Genomic DNA, 19460 nt, shown 5'->3' with positions numbered 1-19460 from the left:
TAGTAAGCATTTAATAAATGTTCCCTTCTCCTTGCTTGGGCTCTGGCGTTGAGATCTGCAGATATGTTGCTGGGATGATTGCTCACGAGAAACCATGTGTCTTCGGAAAGTGGCTGCTGTGATTGGTACTCTGGGAATCTGTTTGCATATTGCTTTTTACTTGTTGGCATGACTGAATGGAGAAGAGAAACAGAGGGTTGGTTCCAATCACTCTAGTTCCCAAGATCACAGAATCCTCTGTGGGTACAGCAAGCTCCTTCAGAAACTACAGCCATTTTTATTGCTGAGATTTTTCTTTTTAATGGGTTGTTATTTCTTCTGTTGTTATGTCACCTGAATTCAGAACGGCATGTGTCTCTGATACTTCACCTCTAAGAAACCTTAGAAGTTACATTTACTGTTTGTTGTGCTAACTTCGGGCTGTCTGTGGCACCAGAGGCCCAAGGTGGTGCCCAAGGCAGTTTGGGCATTCTATCATTGTCCAACGTTCTTACCAGGTATATATATATATATTTTTAAGATTTTATTTATTTATTTGACAGAGAGAGATATAGCGAGAGCAGGAACACAAGCAGGGGGAGTGGGAGAGGGAGAAGCAGGCTTCCCGTGGAGCAGGGAGCCCGATGCGGGGCTCGATCCCAGGACTCTGGGATCATGACCTGAGCCGAAGGCAGACGCTTAACGACTGAGCCACCGAGGCGCCCCATTACCAGGTATATTCTAGAAGAATAACATTTAAGACTTTAAAAGAAGAAAGTAGGGGCCAAAAGGCCCAAGGGTTTCAGCCAGAAGTGAACAGATGGCAACCAAGCTCTTCTTCAATTCTATCTCATGGAGAATCTCCCTCCGTACTTTCAAGAAAACAGGCTTTAAATCCACAACTTGCTCAGGACTTGGACCAGCGGCACTGGCCTCTGCTATTTTTAGTTTTATTAAATGAAAACACCAGAACTTCTTAGCCCTTAGAGCAGTGTTCCCAAATCAGGTCAGAATCACCTTGGCAGCTTTAAAAAATGCAGACATCTGGACCCTACCCTAGACCTACCAAACCGGATGCAGGAAGATGGGACCCAAGGATTTATGTGTCATTGCACCAGGTTTGGGGAAATAGCCTCAGAGCAGAGCTTCCCAATCTTTTTCATGCCGTGACACATGTGGAAAATGGTTGGGTTTGACTGGCATATCAGGAAGGAGCTCCTGGTCAGAGATAACCCACCCCCAGGGTCAGATGACCCAGTGTGCTTTCCCAGTGGCCAAGAAGAGCAGTATCCTGTCACCTCTATTATTCAAGGTAAGGCAGCTCTGCCCAAGAGAGCTCTGTTTCCTGTGTTCAAGTTTTTATGCCATTTTACTGTTATTTAATTTTGAGAAGGGAAAAGGAAATAGTAAGGTAAGCCTGGAAGACCGTCTATTCCCTACTGAGGGGAGGGGTCAATGCCTTTGAATTTCATTCCATCTGTTGGGAATCTGATACCATCTGGGGAGTCACATCAACGTCTTCCTTGCCAGCCAATGGTGTTAATTATAATATACATTTGCTCAGTTTCTTCCTAAATTGCTTCTGAGCTGGGGACTGGCTTCAGATTGACCCTCATCTAAGTTAATTTCCTCCACTCTAAGACTGATCGGTGTCTGGCTCGGTCTTGTCCAAGACTTTTCCCAGCTGGCTCTCCAAGACTCTGGCTACAAGTCTGATGATGGAGGTCGTATTTTTCCTCTTGAGACCTAAGACTCGACCCAGTGATTCTCTCCTTCACTTCTATTTATTCAGACTCCAAGTACAACTGTTCAGCTTCTGCTCCAAAAATATCCAGGAAAGAATACGTGCTATTAAATTGCCTATCTCCATCTTGTATTTTTAAGGGGCCCAGAGAAAGACATGCAGTTACTAGCTCATTAACTTCGGTCTTAGAACTTTCAAGAGATCGCCTACAGAATTGCTAAACCCAGACAGAGAGGGACAAGACCTAACTTTTGAGGGGCACTTGGGTGGCACAGTTGGTTAAGTGTCTGCCTTTGGCTCAGGTCATGATCTTGGGGTCCTGGGATTGAGCCCCATGTCAGGCTCCCTGCTCAGCGGGGAGTCTGCTTCTCCCCCCTCCTGCTGCCCCTCAGCTTATGCTCTCTCTCAAATAATAAAATAAAATCTTAAAAACAAAAACAAAAACTAGCTTTTGAGAAAAATAAGTCTTTGCTAAGTTGTTTTATTCAGTTTATCCTGACAATCCAATAGAATAGATATTGCCTCCATTTTATAAATAAGGAAACTGAGGCTCAGAGAATCTTTTTTTTTTTAAGATTTTATTTATTTATTTATTTGAGAGAGAGAGAGAGAGCGCAGGGGGATGGAGTAGAGGGAGAGGGAAAAGCAGACTCCATACCAAGCATAGAGCCTGACCCAGGGCTCGATCCCACGACCCCGAGATCACGACCCAACCCGAAACCAAGAGTAGGCCACCCAAGTGACTAAGCCACCCAGGTACCCCAAGGCTCAGAGAATATTACATAACTTGCTCAAGTTTCAAGAAACCTCAATTCAGACCCCAAAGTGTCTAGCTCCAAAGAGTGAGCCTCCCCCCACCAAGCTGGTTCCTTCCAATAGAGCTGGAGGTACAAACAACTGTTGTCTGTCTTTGAAAAACACTCGATTTGTTTCCTCCCTAAAAGTACCTCATTAACCCCGAGTCTCACTGATCATATGAATGGAGAATTTGGGGGAAAGACTGGGTAAGCAGGAGAAAGGGACTTTCTAGTCCCTCTGTTAACCCTCCATAGGTTTAATGATCTGCTAGAACTCCAGTCCCCATGATTGGGGGAAAATTGTCCTCTTTGTGGCTCTTCTAGAAAGTGGTGGACTGAAAAAAAACAAACCTAGTCTGGAAAAAACAAAAAGTAGCCTTCTTACAACTAGGTAATGCAGGAACCCATTAAAGAAAAAAAAATCCAAACAAAACAAATCATGGCGCCCAAAGAGACATCCCCAGACCCCAGTTTAGGAAACATTCCTTTTCTCGTCCTATCAGCATCCCCACAACAGTCTTAGAGTTAAATAACCTGCCCAGATTTACACAGGGAGTAGTTTCTACAGCAGAAATTTGAACCCAGGGGTATCTCCCAGCCTTTTGTTGCTTCCTCAGTTCTGCTCCACAGAACCTTGGACCCCACAGAGGTGCTTCTGGGTCCAGTAAACAATGAAATACATCATATCAAACAACAGAGGTTGCTATATAGCCTTAGGGATCCACTTGTCACTTTCACCTGCTTTATACATGCCTTGGGATTCCCAATAATATTATATTTGGAAAAATGAAATGGGTTCTAAAGCTAAAATAAGTTTGACATCTACGCTTTCAAAATGGAAATCCTTTAGTGCCTCCAAATTACAAATTGATTGGCTGAGTGACCATCTCTCTCCGGGTTTCTCTTCAACACTTTGGAGGTCCAGGTTTCCCAAAATAATACAGTACGTGAGAGGCAAGCTAGATTTAGGGACAGTTAATCCAGTGCTGATCGCTGTTGCCATGTTGCAACTCATCAAGAGTATTTGTTAGTCTATTATGAGCTTTCGATTTACCAAGCTATCTGAGGGCCAAATTGTATATCCTCGGTATGGATCAGGGCCATCCATGCTTCATAGCCTGTGTCTGAACAGCGTTGCAAAAATGAGAGTGAGCAGAAGCAATCCACAACAAGCAGCCCCAGTTCAAAGGCTGCAAACTGAGCCAAATCCAAACGCCTCAGGTTCGAGAATTTGCTAGGGATTCTCTTTTGACTTAAACTTCTCCCTCCGTCCTCACAGGCATCAACAGTTGTCACCCTCATGGCTAGAGACTATTAAATTATTTTGTGGCTGGGCACCTGGGTGGCTCAGTTGGTTAAGTGACTGCCTTCAGCTCAGGTCATGATCCTGGAGTCCCGGGTTCGAGTCCCACATCGGGCTCCCTGCTCAGCAGGGAATCTGCTTCTCCCTCTGACCCTCTTCCCTCTCCTGCTCTCTGTCTCTCATTCTCTCTTTCTCAAATAAATAAATAAAATCTTAAAAAAAAAAAATTATTTTGTGGCTTATGCTTAAAATCTCCATTCTCATGGCCCCTCTTCAAATAGAGAGTTTTGGGGTTTTCTGGCACTGAACTGTAACTGTGAGAAGGGCTCTGGACACACCCCAAAACAGCGCCCCACCACATCCCCCTTTTTCTCTGCCTTTCTACCTGTCAGTTGCACTTTATGAGTCAAGCTCCTTTAAGAGAGGCACTTTGCAGAGGACTAGCACAAATCGCTCAGTGTTTGTGGTACACTCTAGTGCCAAGAGCAAATGCTTTAAAAATAGCACTTTAGGTATTAACTGCTAACAAAGCAAGAATTGGCTGCTTGTGGCTACAATTTGCATTTGGGGTTGTTGTTTTTTTCTTTTTTTTAAGCTGATGCCTAGCAGTTGACCTTCTAAGTGAAGTTTTAGGTCTGTTCTCAAACACACTCTGAAAGCTTCTTAGTTTTGTTTTGTCTTATTTCAACAGCTTTATTGAGAAAGAGTTCACATACCGTACAATCACCCATTTCAAGTAGAGAATTTGATGGGATTTTGAATATTCACAGATATGGGCACCATCACCACACTCAAATTTAGAACATGGTCATCACCTCAAAAAGAAACCCTGTATGCTTTGGCTATCACTCCGCTACTTTTTTACCCCCAATCCCACCCCAGCCCTAGGAAACCACTAATCTTTTTTCTCTGTAAATTTCCCATTTTGGGGTGTTTCATATGAATGGGATCCTTTATTTTATTTTATTTATTTATTTATTTTTTAAAGATTTTATTTATTTATTTATTTGAGAGAGAGAGAGAAACAGCATGAGAGGGGATAGGGTCAGAGGGAGAAGCAGGCTCCCCGCCGAGCCGGGAGCCCGATGTGGGACTCGATCCCAGGACTCCGGGATCATGACCTGAGCTGAAGGCAGTCACTTAACCAACTGAGCCACCCAGGCGCCCCAATTTATTGATTTTTTTAAAGATTTTATTTATTTATTTGACAGAGAGAGAGAGAGCACAAGTAGGCAGAGAAGCAGGCAGATGGAGAGGGAGAAGCAGGCTCCCCGCAGAGCAGGGAGCCCGATGGCGGGACTCGATCCCAGGACCCTGGGATCATGACCTGAGCCGAAGGCAGCTGCTTAACCGACTGAGCCACCCAGGCACCCTGGGATTCTTTAATATATGGTCTGTTGTGACTAGGGTCTTTGAAAGCTCCATACATTTTATGTGCATTCCTTTTAGGATTCCAGCTCAGGAAATCTGGATCCAAATTCAGAGCTAAATTTTACCTGGTTGAAATGCCATTCATTGATGGGGAATGAGAATATCTGCATCCTTTTGGAGTCTTCAAGACTCCAAGAATGCGGGGGACGCCTGGGTGGCTCAGTCGGTTAAGCGTCTGCCTGCCTTTGGCTCAGGTCATGATCCCAGGGTCCTGGGATCGAGTCCCGCGTCGGGCTCCTTGCTCTGCGGGGAGCCTGCTTCTCCCTCTGCCTGCCTCTGTCTCTCTCTCTCTGATAAATAAATAAAATCTTAAAGGAAAAAAAAAAGACTCCAAGAATGCGGGGGGGAAAAAATCTGCTAAGTGTTACTAGTTCATCCCTATTTTAGGATGGAGTATTATGGTTATATAATGTAACAGTTCCTAGCCAGTTACTGCATAGCCCTATTTCATTTAACATTTATCAAAAACTTCTAATTTCAATTAACAGGGCAAGCCCCTGTTGGATTCAGTCCTTTGTGGTTCACACTGGAAGAATAATTAATCACAGAGACTTTGTCTCGGTGAACGTTGACTAATAATATTGCTTCTGAGATGCCAGCTGAGCTCCAGCCAGGCCAGGACCTCCTGGAGGCTTCCTCCCGGGGGTGAGATTGAGTCTAACAAACGCGGGGACACAGTCTCACAAGGGCTGCACTAAATAAGAAGCCCCTTAGCTTCACCTTTGTTCTGCTTTGTCCAGGTGCAAGATAGATGAAGTCTGGAGGTGTCACCGACTCTCGAGAGGGGAAGCCTTCCAAGGAAGATGTACCTGCATGGGAGGGGTGACCAGTGTAGGGGCCAAGGGCAGGCTGCTCCAAATGTGCCACTTTGGCCTTTGATTATTTTAAAGAGAAGTTATTTAAGAGTGGGGTAACTGGGTGATGGACATTAAGGAGGGCACATGATGTAATGAGCACTGGGTGTTAGATAAGACTGATGAATCACTGAACTCTACTTTTGAAACTAATACCTTACAGGTTAACTAATTGAATTTAAATTTAAAAAAATTTTATTGGAGAAAAAAAAAGTTACTTAAGAGGTTGCTGTGCAAGAAGGACACTCTGGGGCACCTGGCTGGCTTAGTCAGCAGAGCATAGGACTCTTGAACTCAAGATTGTGAGTTCGAGCCCCATGTTAGGTGTAGAGATTACTTAAAAAAAATAAAATCTTAAAAAAAAAAAAAAAAGGACACTCAGACCCTCCTCTGTCCTCCTGAAAGCAGGAACTACACTCTCTTATGAAAGGTACCTGCCCTGTATCAGCAGGTCGAGAGACATCCTTTTCACCAGAGATGGGAAATTCAAGGCGCAGAAAGCTCTATGGACAACCCTGGTTACATTTTTACCAGTTTACTACCCCAGCCGAAATTCTATTTAGAATGCCTTCCTAATGGAAGCTCCCCAAGTGAGGTTTTCTTGGTCCTGTCAGTTCCTCACAGGTTTATTGTCTCTTTGTCTAAAAAGTATGAAAACGGCCTACCTTGGTCATTTCTTCAGGTCTCAACATCATTATTGGCCCTCTGTGCATGCATAACAAAACTTTGGAGTTTTTTTTTTTCTCGTTAGATTAACAAATCTCTCTCATGTAAATTTCATTCTTCGTCCAGCTGGAAGACCTTGAAAGGTAGAGGAAGAATTTTTCCTTCCCTTCACCAGTTTGGTCTGTCTCGCCTGGGAGACAGCCCTGGCACCAGCTCACCTCCCTCCAAACAGATGGGCTTTAACTATCTATGAGGGTCCAATTTGCCATCTGCCAAGCCTGGGGAGTACCAATAGGCTCCAGAGCTAGAGCTCTCATCGTGGATGAATTTAGAAGCCCCCAGCCAGCTGTTGGGCTCTGGAAGCTATACTTGGAGCAGCCTGAGGCAAGAGCATTGCTTTCAGAGAACTTCCCTATCACCCAGTGGATCTACCTGCAGACAGGGTGAGGCCCAGTGCTCCATGACCCAGTGAATGTGCAGGCTACAGAAGAGTTGGTTACCGGGGACTCTGTAAGAGTTGCCTTGTGAAAATTATGACCCACTGTTATGGGTTGAATTGTGTCCCCTCCGAAAAGATATGTTGAAGTCCTAACCTCCAGTACCTGAGAGTGTAACCTTATTTAGAGATAGGGTCTTTACTGAAGAAATCAAGTTAAAATGAGGTTGAGTGGGCCCTAATCCAATGTGATTGGTGTCCTTATAAAAAAGACAAAGTGTGGGCAAGTGTGGAATTTGTAACATTGGAGATGAAGGTGGAGGTTTACATGCTTCATTTGAACATAGAGAAATGAAAGTTTAAAACCTAGAAACAGGGGCGCCTGGGTGGCTCAGTCGTTAAGCGTCTGCCTTCAGCTCAGGTCATGATCTCAGAGTCCTGGGATCGAGCCCCGCATCGGGCTCCCTTCTCAGTGGGGAGCCTGCTTCTCCCTCTCCCACTCCCCCTGCTTGTGTTCCCTCTCTCGCTGTGTCTCTCTCTGTCAAATAAATAAATAAAATCTTTAAAAAAATAAAATAAAACCTAGAAACAATCTAGGTCTTTTATAAAGAATGACATAAATCATATAACAGAGCTTGAGTCAGGACCAAAATAGTTCAGAAGCTGTAGAAACACAAACCAGAAATTTATTTAAAAATGTGAAAGGTCAGATGAAAGGTCAACTCATGTGTGAATGGGGCAATTTAGATATTTATGTTCACAAACTCAAGTGAGAAAAATGGGAGTTGAAGAAAATGATTTCAAGTGGAATGGATATGGGGGTGAGGGATTCATGGGCACGGGTGGGGGAAGGGTAGAACGGGACCAGGGAGAAAGGTTTGCAGTGACCAGAATATCTCAGATAAGACCCAGTGGTTTGATTTTGATTTTTTTTTTTCCCCATCTTCTCATAAAGGCATTCAGCTGGATGTTCATCTTGAGTTTTGATTAAAGGAGTCCTCTGGTAAATCCTCTCCCTTACCTCCCTCCCTCTCTTTGAAAGTGTATCCCTAATTATAGGCCATGTATAAGATTTACTAGATGAAATCAGCAGCTGTAGATAGGACACCAGACTTGCAAAAAAATCAACCCACTGTTACCATAAAAAGCCCAATTGTGAATTGCTTCTTTGGCATCTGGCTATAACAAAAACACCCTTTGCTATTTAACATTAAAAGTAAACATAGTAGAAAGAACATTGGCCTAGAATCAGGGGAGCCTGGGATTCTAGTCCCCTCTCTGTTACCTAGTGCTTCTGTGGTATGATCAGGACCCACACATAGATTGTAGCATCTGCATAGTTTTTGCTGTGAAGACAATTACTTTTCCGATCTTATTCAGAGCTGATGTTTGCAGTGAGGCCCCGTCATTCTTTTTTTTTTAAGATTTTATTTATTTAGGGGCGCCTGGGTGGCTCAGTCGTTAAGCGTCTGCCTTCGGCTCAGGTCATGATCCCAGGGTCCTGGGATCGAGCCCCACATCGGGCTCCCTGCTTCGCGGGTAGCCTGCTTCTTCTCCGACTCCCTCTACTTGTCCCTCTCTCACTGTGTCTTTCTCTGTCAAATAAATAAATAAAATCTTTTTAAAAAAAAAAAAAAAGGGCGCCTGGGTGGCTCAGTTGGTTAAGCGACTGCCTTCGGCTCAGGTCATGATCCTGGAGTCCCGGGATCGAGTCCCGCATCGGGCTCCCTGCTCAGCGGGGAGTCTGCTTCTCCCTCTGACCCTCCCCCTCTCATGCTCTCTCTATCTCATTCTCTCTCTCAAATAAATGAATAAAATCTTTAAAAAATAAAATAAATAAATAAATAAATAAAAGATTTTATTTATTTATTCATGAAAGACAGAGGCAGAGGGAGAAGCAGGCTCCCTGCGGAGCAGAGAGCCCGATGCGGGACTCGATCCCAGGACCCTGCGATCATGACCTGAGCCGAAGGCAGACACTTAATCGACTGAGCCACCCAGGTGTCCCATGGGCCCCGTCATTCTTAACTGTTTTGGAAATGTGATCCACCAGTGTTCCATGTTTAATATTCAGAGTCTTGTTTTTATTTCTTGAGAATCTTGAACCTGGAGTGTATATGAAGATTCTGGAATAGGTGCTATTTCAAACTCAGGAGTGGTGGGCCCAAGAAACAAGCTGAGGCTTGTCCATGAATCAGGGTGGAGTACAGCCAGATGGCCCAGAGGCCTCCCGTCTTCAGGCCTCTCTCACACCCCCTGCACAGGACCCCAGAGGCATGGAGGCAGCTCAGACCACAGCCCATCCATGGCTTTTACTTCCTTTCTCCACTTTCTGTGTCTGGCCCCTTGCTCTGTGTGCCTGCTCCTTTGTCTCCTACACGTCTGGGTTACTGGGAGTTTTGCCCTCCTGCTTTCCTCTGCTGGCCGGTTCTGGAACTGTCCTTTGTTACCGTACTTGCTAACTCAAAAAGACAATTTCCTCTCTGGGTCTCAAGGGTTTGCCCATACATATTCTGGTCAGCCAAAGCATGGAGGCCATGTCTTCTGAGGTTCAAGATAGTTACTGTCCATGTGCTGATAATAGTGCTCCTCATGTGCCTATTGTTGAAAAGTCAGTAGGAAGATGGGGAAAGAAACCAACCTTCCCTGTTTAACTCCAACCCCTACGTTTTAACTCACATGAACTACTTGGCAGCTGTAAATTTCCTTCTTTGTGACTTTCAGGCGTGTGGTTTATTGTATGAACCAAACAGCATTCATTCTTTTCATTGATGGTGAACCCAGTGATGGCCCCTGTTTTGTAATCCACGTGGTGCATCTATTTTGTTATCTCTTGCTAAGGAACCATCCACCCCAGAATTTAGTGGCCTCATTGTTTACAACGGTGCATTACTTCTCACAATTCTGCAACTTCGACTAGGCTTAGCTGGGCAGGTCTTCTGTTCCTCATAGCATATGTTTGGACTGAAATACCAGATTTGACCTGTTCACTCACATGCCTGGCTTCTCAGCTGGAGTGGGCGAGCACCTCTCCCCAAGGCTAGCTTGGGTTTCCTCCCAGCATAGTGGCTTCAGGGTAATCAGACCAGACTTTTTACATTGTGTCACAGTTCTGGTTTCTAGCTTCCTTTAGAGGCCTGAACTGACACAGTATCTTTTCTGCCATTTGCAATTGGCCAAAGCAAGTTCTAGGTCACGCAAGGTTTGAAGTCAGGGGAGGTAGCCTCCAACTCCGAGTGAGGGGAACAGCATACTGGCGCAGGAAGGGAAGGAATTGATGGAGGCCATCTTTGGAGATTTTCTACTATAGTCTCCCTGGTGATACACCTTGATTTATTGGTCTTCTCTTTATTCTTAATGGCATTATAGGATATAGGAACACGGGGGTAGGCCAGCCTTAGTCCCATGGCCTTAAACTGTCAAATCTTTTACCAGCAACTCCAGGATGCTTTGGAAAGGCATTTGTGTCTCTGCCCTAGGCTGCGGGATTGCACGTGTTCCTCGGATGCTTCTGTGGCTGCTTTAGGAAGTACAATAATAGCTAACATCACTTGAGCACTTGCCATGAGCCAGAGCCTGCGCTTGTTCCTTTTTCATGTATCCTGTTATTCAATTAACATAATCATTCCAGGCCTGTGCATATAATTTCAGTGGTAGTTTCTGGGTTGATTCAGGTGCTAAAAATCCAGCATGACAACACTGGTACCAAAGATTCGAAAATGCTACCCATACTCAAGTTGCCAGCCCCTCACTTCATAGAGCACTTACTCCCATGGGACACTTAGGATGCACTCTCTTTTCCTTCTTCTCTTTCAGAATCTCTTTTGTCAATTTGGTATTCCATTAATTATTTATTTGTCCCACTCTGGTCCCTTCTACCCCCAGGTCCAATGTCTTCCATTGCAACCAGTGCAAATGAGGGACCCTGGGGGAAGGTCAGGGAACGGAAAGTAGAGCTGAGTTGGTTCTGAGTGGAAAGAAATGCTCTGTGACCACACACAGACCACACCTTCCAGGCCACACACACACACACACACACACACACACACAGCGGCTGCCTTCCCACACCTTTCCAGGGCAAAAAAACCAGATCGAGGGAGAGCATAATGTAATACCTGGTTCTCTACTGTGCCTACATTGCACATTCAGTAAACTAGGATAATGACAGTAAGTAAGATAATGACTATTATAATACTATTTTACGCAGGTAAATCAGCAAACTCGGAACTAGTACACACCCTGAGAAATCCTACCAAGGTATCACATAGTGTGTTTTTATATTGCATTTGTGTATTTTTCACAGCTTTATTGATATATAATTTGCATAACATAAATTTCACCCATTTAAATTTTAGCATATTTACAGAGTTCTAAGCCATTACCTTAAATCTAATTTTAGAGCATTTTCATCATCCCCAAAAGAAACTGTTTCCATAGTAGTCATTCTCCTCACCACCCCACTCCCCAGCCTTGGGCCACTACTCTACCTTTTTTCTCTGTGGATTTGTCTACTCTGGATATTTCATGTAAATGGAATTACAGAATGTGGCCTTTGGTGACTGGCTTCTTTCACTCAGCATAATGTTTGACGTTCATTTGTGCTAGAGCATGGATCAATACTTCATTCCTTTTAATGGCTGAGTAATCCTCCATTGTATGGATGGACCACATTTTGTGTATACATTCATCGGTTAATGGACATTGGGTTGGTTTTGATTTTTTGCTATTATGAATTTGAACATTCGTATACAAGTTTTCATGGACATAGGTTTCAGTTCTCTTGGGTAGGTATCTTCGAGTGGAATTCCTGGGCCACATGGTCACTTTGTTTGACCTTTTGAGGGCCTACCCAATTGTTTTTCAAAGTGGCCGCACTATTTTTCACTCCCATCAGCAGTGCGTGAGGGTTCTAATTTTTTCACATCCTTGTCAATGGTTGTAATGATGCACATAGCAATTTTAACCTGTCTTTCACTTAAGGATTTACCCAAATGTAGCTAAATTCTGGTGCTCAGCCATGTGTGTGTGATGGGTCTAAATAGAGTTCAGGCATTCATTCAACAAACATTTACTCAGCATCTGTTATGTACCAGGATCATGGCCATTCAAGATGATTTTGGTCTTGTGGAGATGGACAAGCACACTGATGATGAGAGTCCTGCCCACCTGCCAGGTTCATGGCAGAAGAGGCTTTGGAAGCGTAAAGGAGGAGCATTCATTCTGCAGTACACAGGACAGGATTCTGGGAGCGGGGGATGCTCATGTCTTAAAGTCTTAAGAAGACTTTTTTTTTTTTTAAGATTTTATTCATTTATTTGACAGAGAGAGTGAGAGAACACAAGCAGGGGGAACAGTAGAGGGAGAGGGAGAAGCAGGCTCCCTGCTGAGTAGGGAGCCCAACGTGGGGCTCTATCCCCGGACCCTGCGATCATGACCTGAGCCGAAGGCAGATGCTTTACCATCTGAGCCACCCAGGCATCCCAAGTCTTAAGAAGTCTTAAAGAAAGAAAAGAAGGGGCGCCTGGGTGGCTCAGTCGTTAGGCGTCTGCCTTCGGCTCAGGTCATGATCCCAGGGTCCTGGGATTGAGCCCCACATCCGTCTCCCTGCTCCGCGGGAAGCCTGCTTCTCCCTCTCCCACTCCCCCTGCTTGTGTTCCCTCTCTTGCTGTGTCTCTCTCTGTCAAAAATAAATAAAATCTTTAAAAAAAAAGAAGAGTCAGGCAAAGTGGAGGAGTTGGCTGGGGAGAAGGAATTTCAGGAAGAACTAACACTTGCCTAGAAGGTTCTAGAGCTTTGGAGCATGGGGATGCAGGAGCTTTGTAAGGCTGAAGGGAAAGGTGGTGGCTTATGGTGGGATAGTGGTCCAGAAAAGATGCTAGAAAGCTAGGCAAGAACATAAATACCTTGTACTTCATGCCAGGCATTTTAATATTATCCTGAAGTCATGGTGCTATAGATGGATTTTGAGGAAGGCAGCAATGGGATTGGGTCTTCATTTGGGAGGTCACCCCAGCAGCAAGGTAGGGAATGTCAGCTAGAGGGATAGATAACGGGGGCGAGGAGGCTGAGGGCTCTGCCTGGATGTCATGAAGGCCTAGCCTCAGCCTTGTGTGGAAGTTGGTCTTGGGGGGGGTGTGCCGTGTTTTCTGGGGGAGCTGCAGTTGTATAAGAGGCCACCCCAGCCAAAGGCCCTTCCACAAGAGGCAGGTCTGTAAGGGAAGGCAGGGCAGCCTGCAAGCCCCTCAGAGCCTCAGCCGGACCCCAGTGAATAAAGGTCTTTGGTTGTAAGCACCCTGCTTTCACCTGCTAGGCCTACCCCTGAGGCACAGTCTGGGCTGAGTTAAAAGGGCAGGGGCAGTCCGGGCTAATCCAGTAACGTGTCTCAGACCACCTCTCTTCCTGCACAGGGTTCCTGGGTCTCACTTGTGGGGGAGACCCCCATTCTGCTTCATCTTGTGACCTCTGCTGTGTTTGGGAGGCTCTTTCCCTCCAAAGTCCTACATCCCCCTCAACGGGGTCAGGGTTGTGGTAGAAGGCCCCCATACAGAGCTGGACAGCAGTCCCCAGGGCCAAGTCTTCTTGATGTTAATGAAAATTTCCTTATAGGGGCGCCTGGGTGGCTCAGTCGTTGAGCCTCTGCCTTCGGCTCAGGTCATGATCCCAGGGTCATGGGATCGAGCCCCACATTGGGCTCCCTGCTCAGTGGGGATTCTGCTTCTCTATGCCCTTCTCCCTCTGTCCCTCTCCCCACTCGTGCTCTCTCTCAAATAAATAAATAAAATCTTTAAAAAAAAAAGGAAATTACCTTATACATAAATTTTTTAAATTGTACACATTGTACACCTTAAACTTACACAATGTTATGTGTTAATAAAGCAAAGCTGGAAAAATAAATAATATTTTTAAATGTATATATGCGTTTCTCCTACTTTATCAAATCACACACTCCTTTTGCGGTATCGAGCCCCGCATCGGGCTCCCTGCTCGGCCGGGAAGCCTGCTTCTCCCTCTCCCACTCCCCCTGCTTGTGTTCCCTCTCTCGCTGTGTCTCTCTCTGTCAAATAAATAAATAAAATCTTTAAAAAATATAAATAAAAATTAAAAATAAATAAGTCACGTTTTTGACATGTGAATAGACGAGCTATCGTTTTAGCATTTATTTACATTGCAAAGTCCCTTTCTGATTGAGATGTAAATAATTCACCCTTTTAATTAAGTGTACAATTCAGGGGTTTTTAGTATATTCACAAAAGTGATGCAGCTCCCACCACTATCTAATTCCAGAATATTTTCATCACCCCAAAAGGAACCCTTTTATCATTAGTAGTCACCCCAGCCCCTGGCAACCACTAATCTTGCTGTCTCTACGGATTTGCCCATTCTGGACATTTCCTCTAAATGATGGTTAAACTTTTTTTTTTTTTTTAAAGGATTCTTTTTTTTTTTTTTTTTTTAAGATTTTATTTATTTGTTTGACAGAGAGAGACACAGCGAGAGAGGGAACACAAGCAGGGGGAGTGGGAGAGGGAGAAGCAGGCTTCCCGTGGAGCAGGGAGCCCGATGCGGGGCTCGATCCCAGGACCCCGGGATCATGACCTGAGCTGAAGGCAGACGCTTAACGACTGAGCCACCCAGGCACCCGATGGTTAAACATTTAAGTTACCATTTCTTTGATATGTTGTTGTTGTTTTTTCCAGGATCCCAAGCACTTCAAGTCAGAGAAAACAGGACGGGGACAATTAAGGGAAGGTTGGAGAGATAGTCATCAGCCCATCATGTGTTCCTACAAGCTGGTGACCGTGAAGTTCGAGGTCTGGGGGCTTCAGACCAGAGTGGAACAATTTGTACACAAGGTAAGTGAACGAATGGCAGTTCCTGGACTGTGGACACAGTGACTGTCTTTACTGTAAGCTGGAGTGCACGACATACAACACACACCCAGTACTGAGCCAACATGACATCACTGTATCTGGAAAACATTGTTTTTGTGAAAATGCACTTTACATACAGGTTTAATTTGATGCTTTGTACCTCATTTCTCATTCTGTGACCTCTACATCTATTGGATGAGTATATTCAGGAAGTTAGACTTTCAATATTAAATACTTCTTCCCTTTGGCATCAGGCTAATCTAGTTGCAGACAGAAGTACTTGTACTTGGTACTCGGGTACTTGGGTTCCAGGCAGAGGCACAGGGCTGATGTGTGTGTGTGGCCCCCAAGATAATTATCACTCAAAAGATCCTGCAAATATAGGGGCACCTGGGTGGCTCGGTTGGTTAAGTGTCTGACTCTTGATTTCGGCTCAGGTCAATGATCTCAGGGTCGTGAGATTGAGCCCCACATCAGGCTCCGTCCTGGGCGTGAAGCCTGCTTAAGATTCTCTCTTTTCCTCTTCCTCTGCACCTCCCTCCCTGCTCATGTGCTCTCTCCCTCCCTCGCAAAACAAAACAAAAAAGATCCTGCAAATATAGATACCTAAGGTAAGACACCCCAAGAGACAAAATAAGAAATCCAGTGGTCCTTTAGATGGTGCACCTCAGTATTTCTGGTCATTTAATAATTCTCTTACCAAAGAATTATTAGCAACCTCAAAACACAGATTTCAATTGTATACCCACTTTAGCTAAACATGTTTATTTTGTCACAGGAGCAAGACTTAGTGATGATTTAAGTTTGTTAGGGGCTTCTGACATGACTCTTACCCTCATGGAAACAAATGGAAAATGCAATGTTGAGCCTTGCCCTTTGTAACGCCTCCCATTTTCATAAAAATAAATACTCCCCGAGTTGTCTCTACATTCCAGATAAGCTGGATATCTGTTTATTTTTCCACTTAAAAACTGATAAAGAATAGCTTTCTGAAATTCTTTCAGGGGCCCTGTAATTTAACCGTTATGCATTGAGCTTTGTATTACTTAGATGGATTTGGTGGCAAATTGGCAATAAAATGTATAAAGTTTTGAGGTCCAAGGAATAGATGGAACTTTGGCTCATGATAATAGCAAACTCTAGAACATATTTGAGAGCGTTGGTGTTTTCTTAAACAGAGAAGTGTGTCGATCTGCTCCTTTGCTGCACTCCAGAACCTATTCTGCCCACCCAGAAGCAGGAGCTGAGTGAGACATGTGGAAATCAAGTTTGGGGGAACCACCTGTTTCCCTGTGTCCCAAGTTATTAAGCACAAAGATGCTCCCAGAGTAAATATCTTCCAGCCTCAGCTCTGTGTTTGGCTTAGGCTGTATCTTCCTTGACTTCCTGTAACGTCTACCCCACCGTATTTTTTTTTAAGATGTAATTTGTTTATTTTAGAGAGAGAGAGAGTAGGAGGGGAGGGGCAGAGGGAGAGAGAGTCCCAAGCAGAGTCCACACTGAGCGCAGAGCCTGACACAGGGCTTGAGCCCATGAACCTGAGATCACGACCTGAGCCGAAACCAAAAGTCAGACGCTTAACTGACTGAGCCACCCAGGCACCCCACCCCCTCTTATTTTTTAACCCAAAATGATCTCTTACTAGGCCACCATATAGTGCACTTAGCATGTCCTCCTTTTACAAAGCCTATTTAGATTGCTGTAGGGCTCACTGTGTTTCTTTTCTCGCAGGTGACTTTGGCTAGTTTTGAGATTCTGTTTCTTTAAAATACCTGTAGGAATTATGCTCTAGGAAAAGGCCTTCCTATTGCCCATTTCCAAATATAAGGAAGTGTTATCAATGCCCCCAAAACACACCTGCTCTGGCACATGAGTTGCTATTGAGTATACGAGGCTAGTATTTGCATGGTTTTAAAGTACCAGGGACGGCTTTATCTGAACATCTTTGTTTTTTAAGAATCTATTCACAGTTAAGGGGAAAAAAAAATGTTTGAAAGCGAACCATTAGCACATTATTGAATTCTTGTTTCCAGCAGACAGCTGTGTTGTGCTTAATGTAATAGGGTATATTTTACTGATGCCCCGATGCTGTTCTTTTTATTTCCATGAATTTGACACAGTCAGCATTCAAGTGGGTATGGTTTCATGTTGTTTCTTATTTTCATGACATATTTCCTCCTTCCGCATCATAAAAGCTTCACTAGATATCCAGAGGCGTGGAGAAGTAAACACATCATTATAAATGCTTCCCTTGTTTCTGCAAATTCACCAGATTAAAATCTTTCATTTACTGAAACGTGCTTGAACCTTTCACAAAAGGTTTTTGACAATTGCTAGATTTGTTTGGCAGGAAGAAAGGAATGTTGAAGGGAGCGCGTGAGTATCCAAGAAACGTAACACGGCATATTTATAGAGGACACCAAGAATACCATAAAATCAAGGCACATGAACAGCGTTACACACACACACAAACCATGGATCTTTCTTAGTCTCCTAGGGCCATTATGTGTCACCATAAGAAACAATTTCATTCCTTTTGTCTCTCTTTGTCTCTTAGCATTCCCATTATGTTCTATGCTAGTTGAGGTCTCTATTTTATTTCTGTCTATAATAGTTGACTAAACTGCTTTTTTCCCCCTTCTACTACATGAAAGTCACGCCCAAAAAGATATTTACTTATCTTGTAACCCACACCTTCAAATATTAAAAAAAATTTTTGACCAATATTTAGGATATTTCATCAGAGAAGACGAAGTGCTCTTTGCTTAGAAGTCACTTGCTACCCAGAAAAGCATTCTAGATTTCCAACATTCATGACCTCTTAGCAATAGCAAGAGACACCCTCCCACAAATGAAAAAGTTGAACCTGTTTCAGGTAAAGGAAGAGGGGACGCCTGGGTGGCTCAGTCGTTTAAGCATCTGCCTTCGGCTCGAGTCATGATCCCAGGGTCCTGGGATAGAGTCCCGTGTCAGGCTCCCTGCTCAGCAAGGAGCCTGCTTCTTCCTCTCCCACTGCCCTTCCCCATGCTTGTGCTCTCTCCCTCTCAAATAAATTAATTAATTAATTGTTTAAAAAAGATAAGAGAAAAAGCTCAAGGTGGTTAGCCTAGAGATTCATTCCAGTCGTTGCTGTGTGCCTGCCAGCCAGTTGTCTTTAGTGTGTACCCACTCCCAGTCCAACTTTCAATTAAGATGAAGAGATTAATTTATAGCAAGTGTAGCATGCCATGAAAGGGCTGAGCAGGTGAGTGAGCCCACGATCTGTGTATGTGAGACTGTATTTGCCATCACATGGACAGAAGGATGGAGAAATTTATAATTGCCAGGATTCCTAGGATTGGGAACAATCTATTTGCCAGGTAGTTTTCATCAAACGTGGTGTTATTTCAACTTCCTTCTTTTACTTTTCTAGGTGGTCCGGGATATTCTGCTGATTGGACATAGACAGGCTTTTGCATGGGTTGATGAGTGGTATGGTAAGTCAACTTCCCCAAAATAACTTCCAGAACAACTTCGTAACCTGTTGATTTGGGCTTCAGTCCATCTGGCTTCAAATGCTACCTAAAAAGACAACAAAGGCAGGACTATTGCCCCCTGAAGTAGAAATAGCACTGTCTGTGGAACATGATGGGGGAGAATGTAATGATAGAAGCTTTGTCTAAAATAACCATGCTACAGCTGACCCTTGAGCAACATGGGTTTGAACTGTGTATATATGCAGATTTTTTTCAGTAAGTATAGTACTATAAATGTGTTTTCCTTGTGATTTTCTTTTTTTTCTCTTCCTTGTGATTTTCTTAATAATATTTTCTTTTCTCTAGCTTACTTCATTGTAAGAATATAGAATTGATTACGTAGAGTGTACAAAATATGTGTTAATCCATTGCTTATGTTATCAGTGAGGCTTCCGGTCAACAGTGGGCTATAAAGTAGTTAAGTTTTGGGGGAGTCAGAAGTGATACGTGGATTTTCAATTCGGTGTGGGAGAGGGTATGTGTTGGCGTCCCTAACGCTCTCATTGTTGAAGGGTCAGCTGTACTTCGTTCTTCACTAATAAGTAGGACCTCAGTATGTTTGATCCTGGCATACCTGATAATACAGGGCTCCAAAATTCTCTCTTGGATGGGTTTCAAGCCCATCCTAATTTATCCCAAACTTTGATTCAAGATCAAAACTGTCTGAAGCATCATATCAAATAAAAGCAGTCCTTTGATTCAGAGAACACTTGAAACACCCCCTCACCAAAAACATGAGGATTCTGCAAGAATTCAAAGGCAGAGGCATATAGGTGCCCCTTCATCCTAACTGAGACTGTTGTGGCTTTTTTCTTTCTTTCTTTCTTTCTTTCTTTCTTTCTTTCTTTCTTTCTTTCTTTCTTT

The 19460-nt window shown here is 44.0% G+C and overlaps 1 protein-coding gene across 1 annotated transcript in view; it reads left to right on the top strand.

Annotated features, from left to right (window-relative positions):
• The window catches only part of PITPNC1 (phosphatidylinositol transfer protein cytoplasmic 1), a 242189-nt gene that overhangs the window by 209868 nt on the left and 12861 nt on the right, over window positions 1-19460 (top strand). Inside the window, exons 7-8 of the mRNA XM_044921611.1 lie at window positions 14908-15063; window positions 18494-18557. Coding sequence (XP_044777546.1) covers window positions 14908-15063; window positions 18494-18557 — 220 coding nt within the window. The remainder of the gene's footprint in view (window positions 1-14907; window positions 15064-18493; window positions 18558-19460) is intronic.

This window comes from Neomonachus schauinslandi, chromosome 15, assembly GCF_002201575.2.
Source record: "Neomonachus schauinslandi chromosome 15, ASM220157v2, whole genome shotgun sequence".
NCBI lineage: Eukaryota > Metazoa > Chordata > Mammalia > Carnivora > Phocidae > Neomonachus > Neomonachus schauinslandi.
This window is presented reverse-complemented; position numbering and strand designations above follow the sequence as displayed.